The sequence below is a fragment of the Equus przewalskii genome, unplaced genomic scaffold, assembly GCF_037783145.1.
Source record: "Equus przewalskii isolate Varuska unplaced genomic scaffold, EquPr2 ChrUn-13, whole genome shotgun sequence".
NCBI classification, from domain to species: Eukaryota; Metazoa; Chordata; class Mammalia; order Perissodactyla; family Equidae; genus Equus; species Equus przewalskii.
In genome coordinates, this window is record NW_027228750.1 from 9567074 (window position 1) to 9586910 (window position 19837).

A 19837-nucleotide genomic window follows, 5' to 3' on the forward strand; every position below is an offset into this window, starting at 1 on the left:
ATTTCAGACTTTCTTCTAATTTTCACCCAGGGAAGGTTTAAGTACCTAAAGGATAATCTCCAAGGGCAGATATTCTTAACCTGAGAACCACAGATGATCTCTAGGGTATCAAGGAACCTGGTGAAATGGAATGTAATATTGTGCGCAAGTGTATTTTTCTAGGGAATGTAAATGTAGCGTGTGACTGTCTATCAGAATGGGGATAGAGATGCGAGTTTGTTCAGCAAGAACCTTTATAGTTAAGAGGGCAAAGCATATGGCCCTCAACTCCTGACAGGAAGCTTGTCTGGGTCACAGATGGTAGGAAAGCAAATGGAAACAGCATTGTGGAAGCCACTGTCTCACCTTTTGAGTTTGCTCTAAATTTGTTAATGACTCTCAGTTACTTTAGATTAGTTGGTGCCACCAAAAGAGGAGATGTCACGAGACTGGGGGCTGCCAGGAACAGCTCCTCAGCCTGCAGACTTTATTGCTTGGGGTGCAGAATGGAGAGGAGTGGAATGACGTTTTGGTGGAAATGCTGACATTTGTCCAAGAACTTAATGGGGAGAAAGAGGGAAAAAGAAATCCCCAGAAGGGCTCCAGTCTTGGCTCCTTCATAGCAAATGCTTGAAGCACTGTTTATTCAAATGTGTAATAACAAGCACCAGAAAACAACATGCAACATTCTCCCCCCACCCCTGATCTGCAATCCTGGAAGTAGGAGACCTCTGACCATGATGGTGGAGGGAACTCATGTTCAGGAAAGGTCCTAGATGGGCACCCTGGCTGGGTCAGAGTTTACTAGAGCAAAGGGCAGATGCCCTGCCTGTTGGCCTCCTGCAGCAGCTGGAGAAACCAGACACCTTCTCCTACCTCAGGCTGCACTAGGCAAAGCAGTGATACCAGCCCCAGCTGGAGGGGACATGAGTCCTATGAGGACAGCCCTGCCCTCGGCACTTAGCCCAGCCCAGCCCTCTAGAGGTAACGAGGTGAAGTAGCTTTTCCTCTTAGGGTGGCCATGGAGAGAGAGGGGCCATAGCCTAAATCAAGGCTCTTCTGGCGGAGAACAAGCCAGCCTCCTGAGGAAGAGAAAGAGCCTTCTCTGTTCTAGGGAGAGTTCTGGGCTAGGAGTCCTTGGCAGGAGTGCAGACCCACCACCCTTTCCCTAGCTGAAGGGCCAGTTGCTAACTTCAGCCCCCAAGTGAGAACACTTTATCCATCACATTTCAGATAAATTATAAATACATACACAGAATCCAAACAAAGTTCCAGTAGAAGCTGCTCACAGACCCTCACAGGGGCCAGCGTGAAGAAAAATGAAGGTCACCCCTTTGTTCTCTGTGTCTCTGGAGCTGTAGGCAAAACTGTCCCCCCCCTTATCCTTGAGTAACCACGGGGACAGCTCAGGACAGAGAGAGGTTCAGACTTAGAAACACTCTCATCCCCATATCCTCTCTTCCCTCCTCAAATCCCTTCCCCAACATCTAAAAAACAAAACAAAACAAAAAAACTAATTATTTCACTGAAAGACTCTGGAGCACTTGAGGATGTAAATCTCACACTCCCCGTGTCAAGTAGGGAAACTCTGACCCAAAGAAGAAATGATTGGCCAGAAGTCAAAGGTCTTGACTCCCAGGTACTCCAGTAATGCACATGTTACTGTGGCTGGTGTTTAGGGAGGTGAGGAGGTTGGAGGGGCTGATTCAGTCCTGAGGAGAGATTGGTACAGGGCACATTCACCTTTGGGATGGTAAGTGGGCTAATTGGCACTGGATTGGAAAATGGCTGGATTCTTCCTTCTTCATCCTTCCTGGGCAGCCCTATGGTCAGGGCAGACTGAAGTGTTTCTAGCTGGGCGGCAGACAGATGGCCCTTACCCAGTCAGCACTGACCCTTAGGCCCTGGGGTCCAGAAAGGGACTGAAGGAGGTATCAGGAAGAGGAGACACACCAAAGACAAATATGGTACTGGGTCCCGAAGTGAAGAAGCACCAATAGCATCGGCCTGCCCTGGACTTGGGTGGGGGTGGGTGGGGAGGATAGAGCCTGGGAGAAATGAGGAAGCAGGGGAGGAATGGAGGACAAAGGGAGAGGGCATGTCCTTTCATAAAGGTGAGAAGAAGAAGTATGAAAGAGGGGCCAGAGAAGGAGCAGGGAGGGGGAAAAAACTGAGCAGAGAGTGAGGAGGAAATGGGCCCATCCATCCATGTCCTGGGGCTCTGGGGCAACTTAGCCTCATGATGGTCCTTTGGGCCCTTCCAAAGCCCGTATCTGGCCCCACAGGAATGAAAGGAAAGCCTTGACAAACTTCGAAAAGGATCTTGAATGCCTCAGACCCTAGAGGCTGGGGAAGGGAGAGGGACGGAGAGGTTGGAGGTAGGGAGGGCTGAAATGGATATGTTCCTAGACCCCTCATCTTGTGTCCCGAGTGTGACGCCAAGCCCAAGAAGGAGGACAGGGAGGAAGGTAAGGAATTCCCAGGGCAAGTGTGAGTTTAGCCTGTTGGTGGAAAGTGCCCCAGCCTGAAGGGGTGGGAGGACTGAGGAAATAGAAGAAACTGACTCCCCAAAACGTTTCCTGGCTTTAGTTTCTTGAAGTTGCAACTCAGTTGCTATTTGTCGGCTCCCCACTGAGTCTAGGCCTCATCAGGACCCTCTGAAGGGCTGTTTTCCAGGCTAGTGCGCCTCCCAGGTTCACACATTTTAGATTCTGTGGCCAAGCAGAGGCCAGAGGAGAGAGCGGGAAGCAAACTGAGCTTGGGCTGACTGGAGATCATTGCAGACATGGGGCCTAGATCACAGCCATTGAAGAGGGGTCACTAAACCACTGGTGGGCCCTCCATGCAAGGGACCAGGGAGAAGGCTGCCAGCCAATTCCCCCCCAACCCTTGCATTTTTATTGAAGCTGGACAGGGTGATAGAAGTGGCTGCTAGGAACCAGTCTCAGGACTCTGGTCTCCTGCCTCCAACCCTTGCCTGCAGCAGAGGCGGTGAGGACATGAGTAAGACCCCAAGTAAGATGCCTGTCCAGGCAGTGGACAAGAAGCACTAAGCTCCTGCCATCTGGGGCTTCAGTAGGAGGAGGGATAGGAAGCCACTGGGAGGGCTGCCCAGGTTTCCAACAGCTGATGCCTGCCCATCCGTCGACGTCTCAAAGCTCAAAGCCCAGAATGATGGGGGAGGGGAGCTGGAGAAGGAAGAAGAGGGAGGTCCTGGAAGCCGGAGGTGGTTGAAGAGGTGCTGTCCTGTTCGGGAGTAGCCAGGTGGGGGCTGCTTACTGCTTCTCCACGGCTCCCTGCTCAGCTGCGCTCTCCTGGCTGGGACCCTGGCCCTGGTCCTGGTCCTGTTCCTGGCCCTGCCCATGCCATGGGGTCTCCTTGAACACAAACCAACAGTTCCCGGCCCACAGGAAGAAGTTGATAAAGCCGAAGAGCTGTAAAGACATCAGGGGGGTTTGTGAGAATAGGAAGTGGGGCATCATGGGAACAGGGAGGGGGAGTACCTATGGGGAGTGGGTACAGAATGCTAGAAAGACTAAAAGAGAACTGGACATAGAGGTAGGGTTCAAGGCCATCACCGCCTAAGGGGTTCTCTGGTGAAAGTGTCTAATTCTGTCCACAGCATGCACAAAGTTGTGACTTGGTCGCTAGGAGAATCTGGCCCCTGGAGTGGAGCATCGTGCAAAGCATGACAAGGAGCAAGGGTCCTAGCCGGGCTTCCCACCGGGAGCACGCCTGCTCAGAGAGCCTTCTGCTGGGTGGGTGTGTCCAGAGCTGTCCAAGGTGCTCCTTCCCTAGGCCCCGGGACCAGCGAGGGCTATATTCAAATATTCATTCAAAATATTGAAAAACCTATCAGCAGGAAGTATTTATGGGGAAGTGTACTGATGTCTGCAATTAACTTTGAAATGCATTAAAAATAAGATGGATTGATAGATGAAGAGAGGTGGAAAGATATGTGATAAAGCAAGTCGAGTAAAATGTTAATGGTACAGTCCAGGTGATGAGTACGTGGGTGTCCACTGTAAAATTCTTTCAACTTTGCTGTATGTGTAAAAATTTTTACAATAAAATGTTGAAGGGTAAAACCTATCAGCAGGGTTCCGGCAAGTTCTAGAAAGCTCCCTGGTGTGGCAGCCATTAAACCTTTCAGTTGCTGGGCCCTGGGGAGGTTCAGGCCATTTTCAGGGCTGAGGTGGCTGGGATGACAGCGGCATTTGAAAAACTCAAGGCCTCAGCTATTTACTAACTGGTATGGAAATATTTCAGTGTTCTAACAACTGGGATGGCCAAACAGGTGCTTACCAGCTGGACCCACCACTGCCCAAAGCCCTCTTCCAGTCTGGAGGCCTGAGAGACAATGAGCCCCTTCTCTCTCACTCTGGGTCTGCTCCCAGTTTTGAGCCCAGCCACAGCCCTATGCTCCCCCTTCATGTGCTTGTATGTGTTCACACACACATATTGTAAAGAGGCAGGAAGAGTGGGAGGCAGTCACAGAGAGCATGGCTGGAGGTGGGAAGAAGGGAGGGGAAATGGAAGGCAGAGTACAGAAGGCGGAAGGAACAGAAGGCTCAGTGGCTCTCAGGTTCCCCTCATCCCAAAATGTCTTCTCAAGGTCAGCCAGGGGCCAGCAGCCAGCATTAGGTGCAGGGAGCCACTGGCTCTCGATGCAGGGGATACCAGCTGTGGGGACACTTCTCTGTTCCTTTCAGAACCTACTGCTGGGACAAGCCTGGGCAGCTGGGATAGTGCTGCCCCCCTCAGACCCCTTCAGTGGCCACAGGTCTCACCACGGAGATGTTGGCCAGTCCCATGGAGGGTGTGGCCCCGGCACTGCACACTGCTTCCTCTCCATGGCACACAGACATGGCTGCGGTCAGGCTGGATGGCCGTGTGGCCCCCTTGATGTCGGTCAGGCCCTTGCCCCAGGCAGCTGCAGCTACCAGCCAGAAGAAGGTGAAGGAGACAGTCACACAGAAGTCCTGAGAGGAGCAGAGGGAGAGGAAATACACTCAGAGATGCCCCCGTGATTCCTCACTTCTTTTCCTCTTGCCATAATGCAGTGGAATCCTGGAGTCCCGGGACAGCTGCCTCTTCCCATCCTACCCAACACCTAGAGCCTCAGCGAGCCCAGATCATCCTGAGGAATCTCTTCACTGACACCAAAGGAATCCTGCCACCCAGGGCTACAGCTGTCCATGCTCTAGAACTGAGGTCAGGTAACAAGGTACCAAGGCATCCGCTAGTTGGTGTCACCCCAAAACCCAAGTGGCCTGAATTCCCCACTCTCCCCTCCCAGCCTTTCCTTTGGTCACCATTGCTCAGCTACACCTGGTAGCAGAGTAAGGGCAAACTGCAGGAGACAAATGGGGTCCCCTAAGACACCCCTTCTACCTTGCATGCCTGGGACATGGAGAAAGTAAAGGGGGAATAATATTGATAATAGCTAACACTTACTGAGGATAACTATAAGCCAGATAGTTTACATGCATTTTCACTTTATGCCCCCAAAAGACTATGAGATAGGTATTATTTTATTCCCATTTTAAAGTTGAGGAAACTGAGGTTTAGCGAGAGTAAGTAACATGTCCAAGAGCACACAGCTAGTAAAGGACAGTGCTGGGATTTGAACCCAGGCCAATAGACTCCAGTGCCTGCTTCTTGATGCTGTTGTGCCTCTTGTGAGCAGAGCAAGTGATGGGAGGTTGGTAGAGGGAGAGTCCTGAGACTTGAGCCTTCCACTGACCCGAGGAACTGTGGGAGCCACAGCACCCAACGGGACCACCAGCAAAGAACCAGCAGGCAGATTCAGGAGGGTCCACATATAGGTGTCAGGGACCCAGGAAAGCCACCAGGTTTGTCCTGCCCCCCCTCCCACCCCCAGCAATGACCTTACCCCCAGAAGGTACATCTCCTCAGTTTCTCCACCCCATCCCTTCTGGCCAGTGCCCACTCACCACCAATGGGAAGCGCCTGTTCTCCGTGTAGAGTTTGTGGAAGCGCAGGTAGACGACTAGTGCAGCCATGGTGTAGAAGAAGGAAAAGATGCCTAGGGTCACAAAGAACTCAGCAGGGGCAGAGAAGTCCCCCATGAGGTGCATGGTCTTGGAGGTGGACTCCTCATCACAGAGGGGCATCTCATACTGGACCCGGTTCAACCTGCAGGCGGCAGGGGAGGCCATCCTGAGCTCAGGGCAGTCCTCCCCTGCGGAGGCAGAGAGCTCTCCCTGCCCTGGGAGTAGTCCTGTGCTAATTCTCACCCTAGGACTGTTACAGAGCCAAGAAAAGGGGCAGGGAGGAAGGAATGTTTCTGGCTGGAACCTTGCAGTCAAGACAGGAACTTCCCTAGAATTCCGCTCAAGCCCCACCTCTCATTCAGCCACCACCCCACACTCATCTACCCTGTCCAGATATGGCAACTATGTATTTCCAATTATCCCCAGGGCCCTTTAGGTCACAGCCACAATATACGTAGTCCATCTATTTCTGAGAGCTAAACTACCAAGGAGATCAGCTTCATTCTGCCCCTGGGAAAGCACAGGCCCACAGTGGCCAAGTTAAGGTTGGAAGCAACCATTTTCAGGCCTTATTTAGGCTGCCCAATGAGACTCTATTGGACAAAAGAAAGAGAGAAAAACAAACACTCTATTATATACAAGAGACAATTAATCTAACCTGGCTGCTACTACTAGAAATTTCTGAAAAGGTGAGCCCTGGTCCCATTCTCCTCTAAACACTTGGGGCCCCCCTAAGCTCCCAAATACCCAGCAAAGAGTACTAGTCTCTTCTACCTCCTGGTCAAGGTGCACCTCCTTGTATTCTGGTGGTACCAGGTGAGCGCCCCACATCAGCTCTGTGGGATCTAAGTACTAACAAGCTTCCTTACCTGCAAGGCAGGGAGGAGGCTGCTGAGGGTCAGAGAGACCTGCCCAACTTGCCCAGACTCTTATAAGCCTCCATCCCAAACTGCATGGGTTCTTTCTGTAGGAGGTGTTGTTACCTGCTATGGGTTATCTGTGGACTGGAACATTATTATAACAGTGATCTATCGGAGTTTCCCTTATATTTTTCTCTTGTCAGTGTGTCTGAAATGCCTAAAGGGCAGGAAGGACCTAAGTCTTGTAATTCTATTTGAATCTGGAGTGGCACACAACAGTCTTTAGGTTTCTGGAGGAGGAAGAGACCAAGCAGGTCCTACCAACCCAGTGAGAGGGGCTATGTGGGGTCGGAATCAATTCCTGCTCACCTGAAGGGATAGCCGAACGCAACAATGATGGAGCTCACATCCTTGGCTTCGTTGTTGCAGCGAACCGTTGCTCCTGTCTCCCCACTGTAGGAGCCGCAGGACCCGAAGGCGAAAATAGCAAAGAGCTGAGGGAGAGTGAAGCCCCTTTGAGAGTCAGAAGGCTTCAACTGGCCAAGGTCTATCCCTTCAGAATCACCCTCTGACACTCAGCAAGTGCAGATATGGTGGGGGTTGGGGGGACGGGTTCTCTTTAATCAAGTCCCTCCTGGGCAGGCACCCATGGCTTCCACTGGTTTTCCAGCCTCAGGGTGCTGTGCTCACTGCACAGAGTGCTGGACCAAATAGTTGACTTTAAGTGGTGTCTGGGAGGGAGATGAAGAGAGCGGAAATGGGCAGTTTCCAGGTCTCCCCACTGGATGTGACACTGGGGACCATAGGTAGCCTCCTTCAGATGATGACTGACACAGAGTAATTTAGGCTTTTAGAAACTTCTAGCTCAAAGCTGGACTTGAATTTCCTCCCCAAGAAAGAGGCACCCTAGAAATACATTCCCCTGTGCCAACCTAGATCAGGCATGCATGAAATGCTTTCCCTTTCCCTCCTGAAGCTGTCATTGAATCTTGTCATTACCATGTTGCTAACTTCCAGTGGCTTCCTGCCTCAATGGAAGCATAGCTGGAGGAGACAACTTCTGCCAAGTCTTCAGAGGGGCCAAGGGGGCAGGGGGCCATGCTGCTGTCCCATGGCACTGCCAGCCTAACTCCTCTTGCCCCAAAGGCACCTTTCCTTTCAGCAACAGTGCTGGCTGGGTTGATGCTGACAGTCCTGGCTCAGGCCCAGAGAAAAGTACTCTCCACTTGCCTTATCAGCCTCAGCTCTTTCCCCAGTGGAGTTTCCCTCTGTAATCTGTTGATGCTGCCATTTCTCGGTGTTAAGAACCAGAGGCGTTTCAGATCACTTGAATTGTTTTCCTCTCCACCTTTCATCACATTTTACTAAAACTCCTGTCTTGAGTGAAATGAAATTCCCTCATCCTATGATTTTCACATTTCTTTCTGGAGAAACACACTTTGGTTAGAAAAGGAGATGAGAAATTGGAATCTCTTATCCTTCCACATCATCTGTTCAGGCCCCATTTCCTGTGCACTTACCATTGGCTTGTACATGATGTAATCATTCTTATTAAGCAGTGGGCTTATTCTGTTAATTGTTGATTTTCTGTATGTTTCTCGGTGACTCAGTGTCTTGGACGTTAAGCACCCGGAAGACAGCTAATCTACGTCTCAGTCCTGCATCCAGAGTTTAGAATAGAGTTGTGTGCAAATTATTTTGCTAATGCTTGATAGTGTTATGGAGTAAAAAGAGACCTGGATTAGGAGTCTGGAAATCCAGGTTCTAGTCCTGGCCTGTCACTAATCGGCTGGGTGACCTCTAATAAGTCACTCCACTCTGTGAGTCTCAGTTTCCTCATCTGTAAAATGAGAGGTTTGCAGTAGGTAACCTGGAGGCCTTTTCCAGCTCTGTAATCCTCTCACTCTCCGAGGGTAACACTATCAGTGTGCCCTTGGCTGGGCTTGCCGGCAGCTGTGCTCTGCCCCTGGGTGGTGTCCGGTGCCACTGCCCCGCCTTGCATTGCCTGGCCTGGCAGACCATCTTCCTCCTGGAGCCATTGACCCCTCTCTAAAGGTCATAATGGGTACCTCTCTGTTTCCAGGAGGTTTAGTCCATACAAATGAGAATTGTTTCCATTTTAAAAAACATCCAGGAAAGGAGATGGTATAACCTCTCTCCAAAGCCTGAATAACTTCCTCCTCTGACAAATCACGGAGGCTGCAGTAGAGCCCTGCCTGTCTCTCTTGACAGAGCTGGTGAGAAGTCACCCAAAACCTCTGCATCATTACCCTTTACAAGCTCCAGGTTGCCTCACTAACATAACAGTGGAACTTCTCTAGCTTCTCCTCACAGGAATTCTCTAATCTTTTGTCAACTCTGTGGTTCTCTGACCCCTCTTAGAAGTTTCTTTATTTCTCTTAGCTTCTGGTGTCCAGAACGGGACACAATTAGGGTGTCACATTCTAGGAAGAGCAGCACAGTTGGATATATTTTTACATGTTGGCAGTCACTCAGTGAATGGCTCTGTATAGGTTCCCTAAGAAAGGCGGTATTCCTAACTTGGGCAATGACCCTGCTCTATGGAGCCTTCTCTTCATCAGCACTCTCTTCACAGGTACTCCTGAGCATCTACAGAAAGATGACATTTATTGAGCATCTAGTGTGTACTAGTTTTACTACTATTACACTGTTCTAGGCACTATTACTTAGCAGTGAGCAAAAGAGAAAAAAATCTCTGTGCTCATGAAGCTCATACTCTAGAGCTACACTATCCACAACACTAGCCAAGTGTGGCTATTTAAATTTACATTAATTAAAATGAAATAAAATTTAACATTCAGTTGCTCAGTCACACTAGCCACATTTCAAGTGCTTAAGAGCCACATGTGACTAGCAGGTACCACACTGGACAACACAGATTAGAGAACTTTTCCATCATTGCCGAATGTTTTCCTATGTCAAGATGACAACCTTGAGGTTCTGAAAATCCTGAATCCTGCTTTATGATTCCTTTATGGGCAAAATATACCCATAACAACTTTAGTATTAACTGTATTGTCTTCTAGTTTGATTCTTTGAAAGTCAGGGATCTCTGAACACCTTATCGAACCCTTTATTAACCAGACTATATTATTACATCCAAACATCACACAGTCAGATGGTGCCAGATAACAGACAATCTGCTATATTAGTGGATGAAAGAAGAAATCTAAGGAGAATCTCACAGGTTCACAGAGCAGCTGAGCAAAAAGGATCTCGGAGATTATCAAGCGCAACAGTCTCATTTCATAAAGGTGGAAACTGAAGTCCCAAAAGATTAAGTGACTTTTCCAAGGTCACATTTAACCAATGTGAGAGCCAGGCTTAGAATTTACATCTGCTGATTTCCTGTCCAGTGCTCTTTCTATTTCATTCATTCGTTAATCAACAAACAGTTATTAAGCATCTACTTTGTGTCAGGTACTAGAGACAAGAAAATGAGGAAGACCTGGTTCCTGTTCACAAGAGTTTACATCCAGAAAGGAGAGTGTCATGCTAAAAAAAAAACACAGAAAATGAAAGACAAACCCTGCATCCCACAGTTATTCAGGCTATAAAAAAGAGATCTCTTCTATGTGCAGAGAAGATGGTAAGGAGGGAGGGAGTAACTCTGCACTGGGATGCAGGAGCAGAGAAAGACACTCTCCCAGCTCTTTCCACCTTTCTGCACCAGATTTGCTTTCTTCCCTAACAGTGTCAGGTGACTGAGCCACAGGCAAGAGTGGGATAGAATTGAAACCACCTCTGTCACCACGCACAAAGCTCTGAGTTGAGCAAACTGGTCATAAAGGACAGGAGCCAAGGAGAGATGGAATCCCTGAGACAAGGGGGGATCTCTGGAGTTCTGGTGCCAACCAGCTTCCTCCTCTTGGACCTGCGTTGCTGGGGACAGCGATAGTCATACACTGCCCTCCACCTCCTTCTGCCTCTGCATCTCTCTTGGAGTTTAAGGATGAAGCTCCACTTTGGTGTTGACCTGCTTGTTGGTGATAATCCTGTGTCAGTCCTGAGAACACTAACATCCTCAGTTAGTGCAGGGCACAAGAAAGACAAGTTCTTGCCCCAAATCCCACTTCCACAATCATCTCATAGTTTTTATGAACTCCGATGGTGTACTTTCACATTCCCCACACTTACTGAAACAGCTTATTTTCATTACAGAGACCCCAGAGCCAAAATAAATGATTTTGGCACCTTAAAGGTGAATTATGGATCAGGGACACACCCAGTTAATGATAATATGACTCATTACAGGAACAGTGACTGAGTGATTCAGGAAATTCTTTTGGACATTATCCTCAAAGTGAAGATTTGGCGATGATATTTGAATAATCTCACCAAAGGTCAAGTCTGGCTGACAGTCTGCAGAAGGAGGAAAGTTAGGGGAAAGGGAAGTTTCAGGAATAGGAGAGAAAGGAACCAGCTTTACTGAATACTTCCTGGCCTGCCAGGCTCAGCATGGCCATCCTGAACGCTGGGATGCTTTACAGATATTACCCCTGTAATCCTCCCAGTGAGCCCAGGAGACAGATCTTACCCTCATTTACAGATAAGAAACTGAGGCCTATGAAGATTTCATCACTTACCCTACGTTCCACGGCTAAAAGGCAGAGGAGACTGCATTTAAACCAAAGCCCACCCAACCTCAAAGTCTACCTTTTTCTTTTTTAAAAAAACTAGTTCTCCAATTATTGGTCTATGCCCATGTTATTTCTCTAGCTTAGTGTAGACTGAGCAAGACTCCAGACTTGGAATCAAGGTGAGATTAGTTAATTTTTAAATTTTAAAAAGACACTCTAAACCAAGTTCCTGACTAATAAAAGAATAGCATTACTTTCTTCTCACCAGGATTCCAGTAAAACCTTTGCTTTTTAGTAACAATGACAACAAAAGTTTTCAATTATCATCACAAGAACTGCAAGATTTTTGTTTTCTTTTTTTCCCTTTTCCAGTCAAGAGCATTTGCTCCCTCCAAGCAGAAAATGAGTGAAAATCCAAAATGACATTTTCACGGTCATTTCTGGTTCTGGTTCCTGTGTAGTTTCATGTTAGCTCATCTGCAGAGATTCAGGGGAAGCGAAAGACACTCTGAGTTCAGACCACCAGGATGGCAGTAAAAACAAAATGTATCTCCTTATGATGCTACCCTTTGAATGAAGGCTGAGTTCGGAGTCTAGCCCTGGGCCCCTGGATTTAGCATTATGAGAGAAAGGCAGAACCCCCTCTCTAAGTAGTAGAGGATCATAAAAGTCAAACGGGACTTAACTCTTAGGGATGAGTGCTGCCCCTGGGAGGGGCCTGGCTTATTTCCTCGGGCATTGCTTTGTGCAGCCTTTGTAGAAATGGCGTTGGGGGGGGGGGGGCAGTAAGAAAAGGATAGAAGGGTTGAGGAAGGAGGCTTTTCGGAATCCCCCCATGCAGGATGATTCCATGGTCTAATAACCTTATTGTTTCCCTCATCCCTTGACAGTCTTCCTCAAATTTCGCTTAGATCCATTTGTCTAGTTTAATGATAAAACTGTACTCTTACATTTCAGGTTCTGCTCCTCTGGATAGCTCCTAATGGTCCCTAGTTCTGGATGGCAGTCACATGGAGCCTTAATATCATTCTTATATGGCCCCTCCAGTACTCAAGTGGTGGGTCAGAACAGGGAAGTGGGGGGAGGTGACAGAGCTCAGTCAACAGTCAGTCCAATGGCTCTTGAAGCAGTAGAGAGAATGGAAAGTCCCCGCAAGGTCCCAGAGTTTGTACTTGGGAGCTCCCCAGGCTGGCCTGTAGCCCTAGTCAGGATCTCAGATATCCAGAGATAACTCCAAAGGCACTATTGCCCCTGAATTTCAGATCTGATGATTCTCATCCAAATGATGATTTAGGAATTGGCAACACAGTACTAACTCCTGTCTCCAGTGAGCTACAAGCCCTTTAGAACTCAATCCTCAGTATTAATGGTAACTTATTCCCTAGCTGAATTCTGTGCTGAAAGTACACTGATTGATTGTTATTCACACACCATTTGGTGTGTGGATTGTCTAACTTAAATCTCTTCGGTGATAGTGTACTAAATGCTCCCAACCAGTCTTTCTGATTTGAAAGAGTGACTGAGCCTGTCCAGGTTCCTAATTTATGCCCAGGAGGCCTTGGGCACTGGGAAGGAGAGAGAGCATACCAATGTCTCCAAGTCCCAGTGACACCAAGGAGATGGTGTTTCCCTAGACCATTACAAGGGAAACTGAGGCCCTGGGCAAGTGATTTCTTCAAGGTCACAAGGTAAGTATAATGAAGGGCAATATTCTAGCATGCTAACCCATTTAGAGCAGAAGGGGACCCTACGGATGATCTGATCAACATTTGACTAATGTTGGAAACTGAGGTCCAGAGAAATGACTTGCCCAAGGTCACACAGTTGAAAAAGGCAGGTTCAGCTCTGGAACCCAGGGCCCCAGCTTCCCAGCTCAATGTTCTGTCTTACTCTACAAACCACATTTTGGCAAACTGTGATTTTCATTGTCTTAATTTTTTCCTTTTACTTAATCTTAGAGCCATGAACTCCATTCATTCATTCAGCTACTCTCTCACTCAGTTACAGGAACCCAGATTACTCTAGTGACCTCAACAGGGCAACCGCCAACCAGGACCCTGTCCCCTGAGCGCACCTCCAGGATCAGCCAGGTCCTGGTGGGTTTGGAGGCAGAATAGTTTCCATCGCCTGCCTCCTTCCCTTCTCTGCCCTCCGCGGCTTTCCTCGTCCCCCTTGTCCTCTTCCCCCTCCCGCCGCCCAGGAGTGGTATGTGCAGGATCAGAGTTCTGGAAAGGTTATACCCGGGTCCTGTCGCCCTGGTGAAATGTGAGCGCCCTGGGCAAAGGCTCCTTGCACATAGAAGGACCGAATCCGGGACTCCGCATGCCTCGCTCCTCACCCTCCTGCCACCAAGCGCTGGAGAAGGAGCCCCAGCCCGCCCCTCCCCCGCCCACCTGTCGCCGCCCCCCACCATTCCGCCGCGGACCGGCCGCAGCACCTCCCTGCCCCCCACTCCGGCCACATTGCTTCGGGTCAGCGTCACAGCCCAGGTTCCCGAAATAGCCCGCGGCTGGGGCAGCAACTCACCCACTGGAGAACTTTGATGAAGCCCAGAGGCTCCTCTAGCCGCCGCCAGCGCAGCCCGACGAGCAGGCGGTCCACCTGCGGAGACAGGGCCAGCAGGGGGTCAGGGCAGTGGGGGACCTTGGGCAAGGCTGGTCCCCTCCTCTCACTCACACCCGAGAGTGGGGGCGGACGAAGGGTCGAGCCCGACGGCAGGTGGAGAAGGGGCGGTGAGAGAGCCCCAGGGGCGCGCAGGGAGTACCTGCTGGCGCGGCGACTTGTCCGCCGTGCGACTCGAGCTCTCTGTCGAGGACATGGTGGCGCAGCGGGGCCGGGACGCGACGCGGGGGCTGGACTCCCTCGCCCGGAGGCTGTGGGGACCGCGGTGGGGCGGGGGGCTGCTGACCCGCGGCGGGGGAAGCGAGCGGTGCGGGAGCGCGAGCGGCCGGCGGCGGCCCGGGATCCAGGCTGGCGGGGTGGGTCGCGGGGGCGCCGCTGCTCGCGTTCGGCGAGGCCGCCGCTCTGCCGCGCCGGCTGCAGAAAGCCCCCGAGTCCAATTCAAACTTCTGTCAAACTCGCGAGCGAACTTGGCAGCCGAGTCACGTGGCGTGCGCTCCCGAACCCTCCTCCCGCCCCCTTCGCTCCCGGGTCTCTGCCCTCAGGACGCCTTAAAGGGACCTGTGGCCTCTGCGGGCAGTTCGGCCTCGAGGGGGCTCAGGTTCTTTGCCAGAAGCCTCCAGGGCCAGTCCCAAGCGAGACGCCACAGCCGCTCCAACCCACCGCCGCAGTCGGGAACTAGCCTGGCGCGCTGGGACGCCCCGGTTCCCAGCTTATCCTTCCCTGTTCACCGGGGTTTGGAGCCGCTCTGCGCAGTTTTTCTTTTCTTCTACACCGTAATACCCCTAACCTAAAGCATTTTCATAAGGCATCATGAGTGCTGAAAGAAGGTTCTAAACCTTGATGGTTAACAAACTGCTTGCTTCGCAAATGTTGGAGAGCCAGTACAGACGGACAGGGCCGGCCAGTGGCGTAGCGTTTAAGTTCGCGCGCTTCGCTTGTCGGGCCTGGGGTTCGCGGGGTGGGGCGCCAACATATACACCGCTCGTCAAGCCATGCTGTGGCGGCGTCCCACAAACAAAATAGAGGAAGATTGGCACAGACGTTAGCTCAGGGACGATCTTCCTCACTCACGCACAAAAAAAAGGGGGGTGGAGCAATAGAATATAAATTGCTCATGTTTTATTCTGTCTAGTTAAGTGTTGCTTTAATCTTTTAAGAACAGAAGGCGTTCGTACGTTGACTTAAAATTACTAATGTTTTAAAAGTGCAAACTCAACCTCCTTTAAAGTAGCCATCACCTTTAAAGGAGAGAGAAATCAAAACCTTTGAGGAATACGAGGCTCAGAGGATGTAATTTGTACGGAAGGGTTGACAGTTTTGCCTTGTGGTTGACCTTAAATTGGTCCCTAATTTTCAAAAACTGTTCGCAGGAGGCTTGAGAGAGCAGTCATGAATATTACACATCCAGTTTACCGGGTTGTAAATGTAAGTAGTAAAAGGTTAAGTGATTTGTGCAAGGTCACTGAGTGAGCCAGTGGGCGGCAGCCAGGAATAGAGAACTGGCCTGTGCTTCCTAAGAATTGGCTTGTAAATACTATCCACAAAAATATGTATCATCACAAAATCGTTCTTGGAGGTCCCTTCTGGTACTTCGGATTGACTGCTTTTTGAATACACATTTAGCTTTTATTAATGCAATTCATTCCCCCAGTGAGCAAGAGTCTTCCCAAGGTTGGGGTAGGAGGGAGCCCCTGGGATCAGGTCGCCTGGACTCAAAGGGAACTTCTCCAGTGGATTTCCATGCAAATCTAGGCTAAATAAGGAACAACTTAAGTCCTCAGTCCAGTTCTTAATAAATTGTTCTGCATTCTTAAGTTCCTTTTCTATGGAATAGGGATAATGATTTATGTCCTACTTACAGCATAATGTCTTCATGAGGATTAAGAGGTGCAATGTGTGTAAATGCCCACACTACACAAACATGAAATAATACTTATTACCAATGTCTACAATATGCATATAGAATATAACACAGAAAAGGATCAGAATACAGCAAAAATCCACACACCCACCAAGTAACCTTGTTAAATTTTAAACCTTTCCTTGTTTGTTTCAAATCCGTTCTTTAAAAACAAAATAGAAATTCCATATAAAATTGAAGCTGTGTGTGTACCCTCACATCATTCCCTCCCTCTCTCCTTCCTCCCCAGAAGTAACCATGATACTATCCTGAATTTGTTTTATATCAGCCTCATGCATATTTTAATACTTTTACTGTGTATAACTATATCTAGAAACAATACATAGAAATTCGCCATAGTACAGTCTTTCAAATTGTTTTAAACTTTAAATGTTATGCTTTAGGTAACCTTCTTTAAGTTGCTTTTTTACTTAATGTTGTGTTTATAAGAGTTATCTAGCCTGATGTAGGTACCTTTAGTTTGCTCCTTTTGGCTGTATAGAATCCAACAACATATATATACCACACTGTATTTACTTATTCTTACATCGATGGACATTTAGGTTATATCCAAAATTTACTTTTACCATGCTGCATTGAATGTGCACATACCTCCTGGTGCACATGTGCATAGCTTGCTACACTGCACAAAATTTCCAACTTCCTTTGTTTTTTTAAACACAAACCCTGGTGAGAAATGAATTTTTATGTCATGACCCATTATATAAGCTGAAACAAAACTTTCACAAAACACTCTCATATTTTCTATTCCATTTCATTAAAAAAAATTCTGATCATCCAGAGGCAGATGCAAGTTTTGTGGGCCTAAAGTTTATACAATTTGGGGGCTCCTTTTGGAAAAAGAATACAAAATTATGAATACAAATTTGGTAACCAGGCCTAAGAAGCTATGCAAGTGATGGAGGCTGAAGCTTAATCTTCATTAGTTTCAGGGTCAATACCCCTCTGAGAAGATGCATTAGATTGGTTTAATGATTCGTTAATAATGGGTATCTACCAGCAATTTGATCAACATCGCTCTATACCTTAAAGTGAGTCAGCTAGGTCATAAGATGTGAACATTTGAAATTTGAGTTTTGATAAATGTATATGCCCGTGTAACCATCACCCAATCAAAGATCTCAAACATTTCCATCACTCCAAAGAGCTCCCTCCTGCCCTTTTGCAGTCATTTCCTAGGCAATCACTGATCTGATTTCTGTCATTATAAATTAGTCTTGCTTTTTCTAGAATTTCAAATAAATGGAATTATATAGTATGAACTGTACTTTTGTGTCTGGCTTCTTTCGCTCAGCATAACGTTTTTGAGATTCATCCAATTGTTGCACTTATCAGTAGTTTGCCCCTTTTTGTTGCATAATATTCCATCATATTATGAAATAAGATCCATCACAGTTGGTTTATTCACTTGCCAATGTACATTTGGCTTGTTTCCATTTTTTTTCACTGTTATGAGTAGAGCTGCTATAAACATTCTTGTACAGGTATTTGAGTGAACATAAGTTTTTATTTCTAGGGAAAATACCCAGAAGTGGGATTTCCAGGTTATATCTAATTGTGTGTTGAAATTTGTGTGACACTACCAAACTCTTTTCCAGAGTGGCTATAGCATTTTGCTTTCCCACCAACAATGTATTCTAGTTGCTTTCATCTTCTCCAGAAGTTGGTATTGTTGTGTAATGTATATTACATAATATACATTCTAAAACGTGTGTAGTGGTATCTCACTGTGGTTTTAATTTGCATTTCCCCAGTGGCTAATGATGTTGAATATCTTTTTTTTTTTTTTTTAAGATTTTATTTTTTCCTTTTTCTCCCCAAAGGCCCCCGGTACATAGTTGTATATTCTTTGTTGTGGGTCCTTCTAGTTGTGGCATGTGGGACGCTGCCTCAGCGTGGTTTGATGAGCAGTGTCACGTCCGCGCCCAGGATTCGAACCAACGAAACACTGGGCCGCCTGCAGCGGAGCGCGCGAACTTAACCGCTCGGCCACGGGGCCAGCCCCAATATCTTTTTTGAGGAAGATTAGCCCTGAGCTAACATCTGCCGCCAATCCTCCTCTTTTTGCTGAGGAAGACTGGCCCTGAGCTAACATCCGTGCCCATCTTCCTCTACTTTATATGTGGGACGCCTACCACAGCATGGCTTGCCAAGCGGTGCCCTGTCTGCACCCACGATCCAAACCAGCAAACCCCGGGCCGCCAAAGCAGAAAGTGCGCACTTAACTGCTGCACCACCGGGCCAGCCCCAATGTTGAACATATTTTAATGTGCTTATTTGCCATCCATGTATCTTCTTTGGTGCAGTGTCTGTTCAAGTTTTTTGCCCATTTTTTAATTGGGTTGTTTGTTTCTTACAATTGAGTTTTGAGAAATCTTTGTATATTCTAAACACAACTTCGTTGTTGGATATGTGATTTGCAAATATTTTCTCCCAGTCTGTAGTTTGCCTTTTCATTCTCTTAACAGTGTCTTTTGCAGAGCAAGTTTTACATTTTGGTGAAGTCTAATTTATCTTTTTTTTTTTTTTAATGTATTATGCTTTTAGCATCGTGTCTAAAAACTCTTTGCCCAACCCTAGGTCACAAATGTTTTCTTCTACATGTTTTGTAGTTTTATGCTTTACATTTAGATATTTTTGAGTTACTTTTTGTAGAAGGTGTGATATTTAAGTCAAGATTCTTTCTTTCTTTCTTTTTGTTGTGGCATGTAGATGTCCAATTGCTCTAACATCATTTGTGTGTGTGTGTTTGTGTGTGTGTGTGAGGAAGATTGGCCCTGAGCTAACATCTGTGCCAATCTTCCTCTATTTTGTGTGTAGGACACTGCCACAGTGTGGCTTGACTAGTGGTGCTAGCTCCGTGCCCAGATTCGAACCTGTGAACCCTGGCTGCCAGGAGCACATGAACTTAACCACTATGCCACCAGGCTGGCCCCTTAACATCATTTTTTTAAAAAGACTGTTCTTTCTCCATTTAATTGCTTTTGCACTCTTGTGAAAAAATCAATTGGCCATATTTGTGTGAGTCTATTTCTGGGCCTTCTATCTAATCCATGTGTCTGTACCTTTGCCAGTACCACACCGTGTTGGATACTGTAGTTTAGTAGTAAATCTTAAAGTAGGACAGTATGATTTCTTCAACTTTGGTCTTCTTCAAAATTGATTTGGCGATTCTAGTTCCTTTGCCTTTCAAGATAAATTTTAGGATCTATATCTTCAAAAAAATTCTACTGGGATTTTTATTGGAACTGCATTAAATCTATAGATAAATTTAGGCAAAAGTGACATCATTACTGTGTTGCACTTTCCAATCCATGAACACAGTATGCATCTCCATTTATTCAGGTCTCCTTTGATTTCTTTCATCAGCATTTGCAGTTTTAAGCATACAAATCATGTTTATGTTTTGGTAGGTTTATACCTGAGTATTTAGTTTTTTGGGAGCCATTATAAATGGCATTATTTTAAATTTAAGCTTCCATTTAATAATTGCTAGAACCTAGAAATATGATGGATTTTTTCCTGTTGACCTTGTATCCTACGAACTTTCTAAACTCACATTTTAGTTCTATGAGTTTTTGTAAATTCCTTGGGATTTTCTACATAGACAATTATATTGTCTGCAAATAAGGACAGTTTTACTTCTTCCTTTATAACCCATATGCTTTTTATTTATCTTCCTCGCCTTATTGCGCTGGCTAGGACATCCAGTACAGTGTTGACTGTGGAGTGCTGAGAGTGGACATCATTGCCTCGTTCCTGATCTTAGGGGAAGATGTTGAGTCTTTCACCATTTAGTATGATGTTAGCTCTAGGTTTTCTATAGCTTCCCTTTAT

At 47.4% G+C, this 19837-nt stretch overlaps 1 protein-coding gene across 1 annotated transcript; it reads right to left on the bottom strand.

Moving 5' to 3' along the window:
- Positions 1-587: 587 nt before the first annotated feature.
- SYPL2 (synaptophysin like 2) lies at positions 588-14962 on the bottom strand. The gene is made up of 6 exons (XM_070607792.1): positions 14222-14962; positions 13984-14058; positions 7226-7350; positions 5937-6138; positions 4770-4961; positions 588-3413 (listed from the first exon to the last, which is right to left on the bottom strand). The coding sequence occupies exons 1-6, from the start codon at positions 14273-14275 to the stop codon at positions 3255-3257; spliced, it is 807 nt and encodes a 268-aa protein (XP_070463893.1). The 5' UTR covers positions 14276-14962; the 3' UTR covers positions 588-3254.
- Positions 14963-19837: the final 4875 nt, after the last annotated feature.

Bases quoted from the DNA above. Each gene is read 5' to 3' on its own strand.
- SYPL2 (XM_070607792.1), bottom strand. From the start codon at position 14,275: ATGTCCTCGACAGAGAGCTCGAGTCGCACGGCGGACAAGTCGCCGCGC. The intron at 14,059-14,221 runs GTACTCCCTGCG...CTGTCTCCGCAG, and splicing joins ACAAGTCGCCGCGCCAGCAG to GTGGACCGCCTGCTCGTCGG. The intron at 6,139-7,225 runs GTGAGCAGGAAT...TGCCGCCTGCAG, and splicing joins GCGTTCGGCTATCCCTTCAG to GTTGAACCGGGTCCAGTATG.